The sequence below is a fragment of the Spinacia oleracea genome, chromosome 3, assembly GCF_020520425.1.
Source record: "Spinacia oleracea cultivar Varoflay chromosome 3, BTI_SOV_V1, whole genome shotgun sequence".
Lineage (NCBI taxonomy): Eukaryota > Viridiplantae > Streptophyta > Magnoliopsida > Caryophyllales > Amaranthaceae > Spinacia > Spinacia oleracea.
In genome coordinates this window covers 2,299,620-2,307,547 of record NC_079489.1, presented here as the reverse complement: position 1 = coordinate 2,307,547, position 7,928 = coordinate 2,299,620, and the positions used below count along the sequence as shown (strand labels likewise).

At 30.5% G+C, this 7,928-nt stretch overlaps 1 protein-coding gene across 1 annotated transcript; it reads left to right on the top strand.

The window, feature by feature from the left end:
* The first annotated feature begins 3,862 nt into the window (after nucleotides 1–3,862).
* Nucleotides 3,863–7,300, top strand: LOC110782300 (transcription factor LAF1-like). Its single transcript, XM_021986422.2, has 3 exons — nucleotides 3,863–4,191; nucleotides 5,346–5,475; nucleotides 6,655–7,300. The coding sequence occupies exons 1-3, from the start codon at nucleotides 3,885–3,887 to the stop codon at nucleotides 7,112–7,114; spliced, it is 897 nt and encodes a 298-aa protein (XP_021842114.2). The 5' UTR covers nucleotides 3,863–3,884; the 3' UTR covers nucleotides 7,115–7,300.
* Nucleotides 7,301–7,928: the final 628 nt, after the last annotated feature.

Sequence of the window (7,928 nt, the reverse complement as noted above, 5' to 3'; positions counted from 1 at the left end):
TTTATTTAAATTACTATTTTCCAAACATATAATGTGAGGGATAAAAGCAATAAAAAGCTATTATAATTTGATGAGGTGGGACGCAGGATTCAAACCCTACCCATATTGCGAATGGTTTGATACTGCGTCCTTAATTCGTGTAAAATTAATCATTGTTCATTGAAGATTGAATATTTTGAATTTATATCAAAAAAAAATATTATTTTTGAATTAATAGCTTAATTGGGGAAAATGTAAATTGGAGAAAATTTCATGATGGTTATTGTTAACAAACAATTGAATTAATATTTTACGAGAAACATTGGTCCTCCTATACCCGAACCAAGTTCGAAATCCGAGTTAGAGAGATCTGTTTAGGTAAAAGAATACGTTCTCCCGCCAAAAAAAAAGTTGAGTAAAGTCGGCAGCCTATCCATTCTTTATCTCCTTGGATGATTCATTCTTCATCTCATTGGATGATTATTTTTTTTTATTTTTTTTTTTGCTAAGCAAAAGAGGAAAATATATTAAGATCACAAAACCAATTACAACCAAACTAACTCAAGGGATAGAAAACCAACTAGGTTGGACCCCTAAAACCCAAGAGCTAGACTAACAACAAAATCAACCATTAAAGGTTAGAAAACCATAAACTATCTCCTCTACTGACTTTCTTTGGCATTACAGCCCAAATTCTACTTTTCACAATTTGCTTAATCCTAGCCACAACATTCTGTATAGTTGGAACAGCAGAATCCAAAAAACTTTTATTCCTGCTTTGCCAAATGAGATAAAATGCAGTTGCAAGACCTGCATACCCAACCTGCTTTCTAAACTTGGACAACTTACTCTGTCTGATTATCCTCATAAGCTGATGCAGATTAGCAGAAGTTGAATTAACACCAATCCACTGCTTAACCTCATTGATGCAAGCTCTACTGAATTGACACTCAAAGAGCATATGCTCATGATCTTCATCCTGCTGAGCACATAATAAACAAGCTGCAGATTGACATATGTCAATCTTAGCTAGTTTAGCAGTAGTTTGCAATCTAGCTTGAATAGCCATCCAACAGATGAATCTTTATCTAGGGGTATTAAGCCTGTTCCAGACCATACAATCCCAGTGAACCACTGGTTTTGTGCCTTTTAACTTTTCATAGACAAGTTTGACAGAATAGTGTGGCATAGCACTGAACTCACTCTGAGTATACACCAGCTTGATCAGATCCTTTGTTGCACAAATTTTCCTCCAATACCAGCTAGCATCAGCTGAAGGCTGGTAGTCCCACCACTCCCCATTTTTGACATACACAGCATTGACCCACTTGGTCCAAACAATATCTTTTTTAGAGGCAATTAACCAAACATACTTCCCCATGTTAGCAGTGTTCCAAATAAAGATTTCTCTGAAGCCTAATCCACCATATTTCTTATCCCAACAAGAACTGTCCCATGAGATATTGCTAGGTTTGTTACTGAAAGCATTTCCACTCCACAAAAAGGCCCTGCAGACTTGAACAACATCCCTCAAAACTTTCTTAGGCAAGATATAAATTTGGGACCAATTTGGATGATCTTTTGCATCTCCGTGAAATATCAAATAACAAAATTCAACAACACCCCTCTTCTAATGATTTACTATATTCAATTTTGAACGGTTGATTATGGTAGCATTCATTTAAGTTTATTGTTGAACTGTTTTCTTATTTGAATATTTGAACAATACTTTAGCCGTTCATTAACGGTAATGAATGCTTTGAATTCATGTTTTGATCCTTTAGTTCGAGTAATCGGGTTTCAGATTACTCCCTCTGTACCAGAATACTCACAACGATTTGACTTTATATTAATGTTTATAAGTTTGTATGATATATAATTGAAGATATTGATGTTCTAAATTGTGCACTGACAAACGTGTATAGTTAAACAATTGCGAGTATTTCGGGACGGAAGGAGTATATTATGTATTATAACGTATAGCTTCTCGTGTACTTTGCCTAGGTAAAAGGTGGTCAACTCCCTATTTATAGAAGAGTACGGCGGTGTACTAGCTTTAGAGAATGTGTTGTCTTTCTCCTATATCAGCTTGTTCTAGAAAGCACACTAGTGTAAAGAATTATCTAGAACCTTATAATGGCTCTTTGATTTCCAAGTATCAAGTTTAAATTGGGCTTAATAAATTTGGGCCACTAACCCAACGAGAGAAAGTACCAACCTTGATTTTTTTTTTTAATTTTTTTTTACAGGTAAGAAAAAATCATTTACACTGTCCACGAACAGGGCTTTCATCTAAAGGCCAACAACTTTGAGTGTTTTTATTGTATCTCCTACATTTCAAGTGGTGATTACTCGTCTCTCAAAAGCATCGATCCATTTATTTATCTGACTTGGATTCTATTTTGGAGGACATTATATCTCTAAGTAGTTTTTCGATTCTGTTATTTGATATCATGTTAAAAGGGATGGTAATGTTGTTGCCCATCATCTTGCTAAGTTAATGCCTTTTGTGTAGAACAAGTATGAGATAATCATTATTTTGCTGAGATCTCCCCTTATGTATTAATGGACTTTTTGTCCCTTAATTAATGCACTAACTTATATTTCCTCTAAAAAAAATAAATAAATAAAAAATCCCACCAAACACAATTCTTTAGTTTTTTTTGGCAAGAAAAGGTATTAAATGATAAATTCTCCACACATGATACATTACCCAAACATTTAGGGATGGATTTTGCCTAGCTACCGATTAACCGTGAATAATTTTAAAAAGTTATTATAGCTAAGTAAAGTCCATTTGCACTCTCCTTTTTCTTTTCTCTTTTGAATTTTAAACTAAGGTTTTTTTTTTATTACTTGCACAACCTTAAGTACTTAATCATTCAACTTCATGGAAAATTTCAGAGGAATAAATTATTAATAACAGAAGATTCCTTATGATCGAATATGTTTGGTTAGTTTTGTAAGATTCTTTTTCTTCTTCTTCTTTTTAATTTATAACATGATGCCATTTTAAAATGCATGATAATAATAAACTATTATGGAAAGTCCTTGTTCTATGTGGCACCCCAAGAACCACTAGGACTACTTATAATTTTTTTAATTTATTATTGAAGGATACTTATAATTTCTTAGATTTTAACCACCCAAAAACATTGTATAGTTATGACTTATGAGAAGTCAATATAATTAAAGTCTATTACAACCTTATTAGGTTAGGTTCAAGAGCCTAATTAAAAACTAAGAGTAATTTAAAATTGCATGAATCACATTTATTGGCATGGGAGTTTGATTGATCTCCCACTAGAGTTGTCCGACATTATAGTGGAGAAACTCGGAAGAGACACACGATAAGTCGATAACAATGGTTGAGCTTATTAGGGGTTGTCGGTTTAATATATAATTCTTTTTCTTTTTCATAAGCACGACCTCGTCGACCTTTTTACAAAGACATGCTATCAAAGTCTTTTTAGGCTATTTGGCTCGTATAATATTTCATTATTAGGTAATTTTGGAACAGAGTCTCAGAAGTCGCCCCTTAACAATGCAACAAATCATCCCTCAATAACTAAATCACCAGACCACCCTTAACACGTACTATAACAAGGCACTAATGAGTCCACGACCCACCCGCCAATATATAATTCCCGTTTGAATTTTTTTCCCTAAGAGCGGTCACAAAATTTATTAATTATTTGGTATACGATTCATTGGATATCGCACCTAACGCTCCTAAAATGGTTAAATGAAACCCTTTATGCATTAATTTTCTCTATTGTTATTCTAGTAAATATTGACAAGTCTTTGTCCCATATGAGTATTACAAGGCAAAAGAGTTTAAAAATAAAAATTAAAAATTAACAAGACAAGTAATAAGCTTTAAATAGAAAAGAAAGGTCTTTAAGATGTGTTCAATTCATTGCTCACACACAACACAACTTCATCTTTCTTTTCCTTCAATTCTCTCACTTAAATTAATTAGTTTCCTAAACTCCATTCTTGATTTTTTTTTTCTTTATTTTTCGTCTAAATTATTTCTATTATTAGTACATACAATAGTACGTACCTTGCTAAAAATGGGTTACAAATCATTGGAAAAACCAAAACCAAAACACAGAAAAGGTTTATGGTCACCCGAAGAAGATGAAAGATTAAGAAACTACATTATTCATCACGGCCATGGTTGTTGGAGCAATGTTCCTATTAATGCCGGTAAGTTCAATTCCTTTTTAATTTTTTTTAAATGTTCATAAATTCAAAATCAATGACATATCATGTGAATTTGCATTGAATTATTATTGCGTTGAATTATTATTATGAACTTATATATAATTATAATATTGATATACCATGATTCTGGATTTGAAACGACTAGCTTAAGCGTCCTTATATTAACCACACGTGTAAAGCATTTTTGTCGAGTATGTTTTGTGAAAGACCGTCTTGCACTTATAAAACGATGATATTAACAAAAAAATCATAATTAACGGAGTACACAAAAATCATAATTGTTAATACGAACATATAAATATTACTATTATCCCAAAATCATAACTATTAACAAGAATCTTATATTAATAATTTTTTGTTTTACAAAAAAACATAACTACTTGTGTAAATTAATAATAATTTACAAACTTTTAGGAAAGACCGCCTAACGGTTAGACCACTTTGATGTCACCTAATGGAATTGATTAGTTAAACAATGAAACTGATTAGTTAAACAATGAGATCAATTAGTTAAGATTTTATGAGTTTTAGTTAATAATAAGTTTGTTAAAAAATAATAACTATTCGACTCATAAATTTAACTATTTATCTTTATACCTTAACTATTTTGTTATTCAATTAGTTATGATTTTATTACTTTTAGTTATGTTGTATACTAGTTTAGTTAGTACCAAAAAAAGTGGTCTAACCGTTAGGCGGTCTTACACAAAAGCTTTTGTAAGCATTACTGTTTGATATTAAGAGCATAATTAACTTTCTAATAACGTTCTAGTTTTATGCGTTACCTTCTAATTATAAAGTATAACTGTTTGCATGATTTAAAGTGTAATTGTAGTTTTATGCTCATAAACTAGCTAGTATTAACTAAGAGTTAGTATTTTTGGTTTATTTGAACATTTTTGAATTAGTAGGATGGTAACTTGAGTCAAAAAATACAAGAATTTAAAGTGTACAAGCAAAAGATTGTGACAATGACATAAAAAAAAAAACTTTAATAAAAGTGGAAAAATATGTAGTCCAATTGATTTTTAAGTTGACTTTTAATGGAGAAAAATCACCTCATCATTCTTCATTTACACTTTTGTTTATTTATTTAAATGATTAAAAAACTAATTGTCAATTAATTAATTTTGCAGGACTGCAAAGAAATGGGAAGAGTTGTAGATTAAGATGGATTAATTACTTAAGACCAGGGCTTAAGAAAGGCATATTGAGCCCTCAAGAAGAGGACATTGTTCTAACCCTTCATTCTTCTCTCGGAAATAAGTAAGTCAAAATAAGTCAATCGCAATTTATATGCTTACTTGTGTGAATAAGTCAACTTTTTTTTTTTGACATAGATAAGTCAACTTTGTAAAGGTTTGACTTTCACATGATTAGGGTAATATTTGATACAATATCACCTTGATGAAATGATTTTTAACTTGTTAAGTATATATATGTCAGAAGTAGATATTCCTGTAAGCTATGTCCAGGGTTGTCTTTTTATTAAAAAATAATAATAGTGAGTTGCAAATCGAGAATAAAAATATTAAAATTTCGGGGACAATTACAATTTACTTTGCATCTTTTTAAGGATTACTTTACGACCCACATATTCATTTTTTATTTTTTATTTTTTATTTTTTGAGGGTACGTATTTATTTAACTAAACATTTAATGATAATCTTACAATACACGATCTAACTAAACATTTAACAATCATCTTACTATACGCATTTATGTATTAAATTGTGGCATAAGTTTACCAGTACACTGTCAATTTATATCATTAAAGTTGCTTAATTTTGGTAGTCTCTTCTTAGCTTAAGGCACTCTTGGCATCAAGCCACATATGGTTGAAAATCTAGACAAAATGCTACTCCATACAACAATGCAATTTAATTATTAATCAAACAAAATCAAAATTGTACGTAATTGTTAACATGAAACCTATAACAATTAACACAAAATTACACGGAGTAATTGTACGTAATTGTTAACATGAAACCTATAACAATTAACACAAAATTACACGGAGTAATTATTTGACAATAAGAGTGTAACTTCTAATTATAAAGTGTAACATGACAATAAGAGTGCGACTTTATAAAGTATAACTATTTGATCGTGAAATGTAACTGTAATCTTATACTCATAAAGACATTATTGACTGTGTTTTATTACACTTATTTTGACTGAACTTATATTATCTGAACTTATCTGGATTTATTTGAACTTATTTTATCTGAAATAAACTTATTCAGTTATTTGTGTGTGAAAATGTCTGGAAAAAACTTATTTTTGATGAACTTAACTTATCTTAACTTATCTTAACTTAACTTATCTGAACTTATCTGAACTGAAATAAGTCAAAATAAATGGAACAGAACAGAGCCTTAGTTAAAAGTTTGTGTTCCATATTAATAATGATAAAGGTGTTTTTTTTTTCTTTTTCTTTAATAGATGGTCACAAATAGCACAACAATTGCCTGGGAGGACAGATAATGAGATCAAGAATTATTGGCACTCATATCTCAAGAAGAAGGTAACAAGGGCAGAAAAATTTGAACCCATATCAAAAATCCAAGAAGAAAACGGGTCACCCGTCGGAGCAACCGCCTCGTTTTCGGGTTCCGATTCATTTGGAAAGAAAGAAGGATGTTCAATGGATTTAACTCAAATAATTAACAATAATAACAACAATCAAAGTGCATTACCAAGAGTTATGTTTGCTGAATGGTTTACCAAGGATATTGATCATCTTAATTATGGTCTCACTCAAAGTGTTACGTGCGACGAAGGACCATGTAGCAATTATTATGAGTTATGTAATGACTCACAAGAGAATGTATTGAGTGATTTCTTGTATGGGAATGAAATTTCAAATAATCGTTTTGTTGGAAGTAATTTTATGTACATTTAGGCATTTAGCTGTACGTTTTGTAATGCCCTTATAGCTTATTCGGAATATAAAAAAAACTGGTTAAGGAGGGGATTTATATAATTATATTATACTTATTCTTAAGTACTCCCTCTATTCCTTTATGTTGTACCCATAAGGAATGTTGGGGGGGTTTTTAAGAAAACTGAATCTTTGTTTGTATTGGGATATGAGTAATGATTGGGTGTAAGAATAATGATTATGTGTAAGAGATTATATATTTAAAATAAAGAAAGGAGAGAGAAAATATTAAAAAAAATAAGATAAATAGGAGATATTTTATTATTAATAACAAAAAAAACCAGTTTAATTCAAACACAAAAAATCAAGAAAAATCAAACCAAAACATTAACAAACAATCAATAATTGGACCAAATCAACAATCAAGATTTCGAACAAAAAAACCAAGATTAAATTTGAACAAAAAAACCAAATTAAACTTGAACAAAAAAACCACATTCGAAATCAACAAACAATCAAGAAAATTTGACATAAATAAACCCAAAATTTCGGTACAATGAACCCAGAAGTTCAACATAAATAAACCCAGATGAAAATTACACCCAAAATTCATCCCAAAATTCAACCCAGAAATTCTAGATTAATTCAACCCAAAATTAAACCCAGAAATTTGACCAAAACAACCCAAAAATTCAAGAAAATCAACCCAAATTTTCGCCCAAATCAACCCAAAAATTCGAATTAAACAACCCAGACATTCGATAAGCAATTCAACCAAAATTAACCCAGAAATTCGACAACAACCAACCCAAAAATTCGACCAAAATCAACCCAA

Excerpts from the sequence above, each read along its gene's own strand:
- LOC110782300 (XM_021986422.2), top strand. The coding sequence starts at position 3,885 with ATGTGTTCAATTCATTGCTCACACACAACACAACTTCATCTTTCTTTT. Across the intron at positions 4,192-5,345 it reads CAATGTTCCTATTAATGCCG|GACTGCAAAGAAATGGGAAG; the intron begins GTAAGTTCAATT and ends TTAATTTTGCAG. Across the intron at positions 5,476-6,654 it reads CATTCTTCTCTCGGAAATAA|ATGGTCACAAATAGCACAAC; the intron begins GTAAGTCAAAAT and ends TTTCTTTAATAG.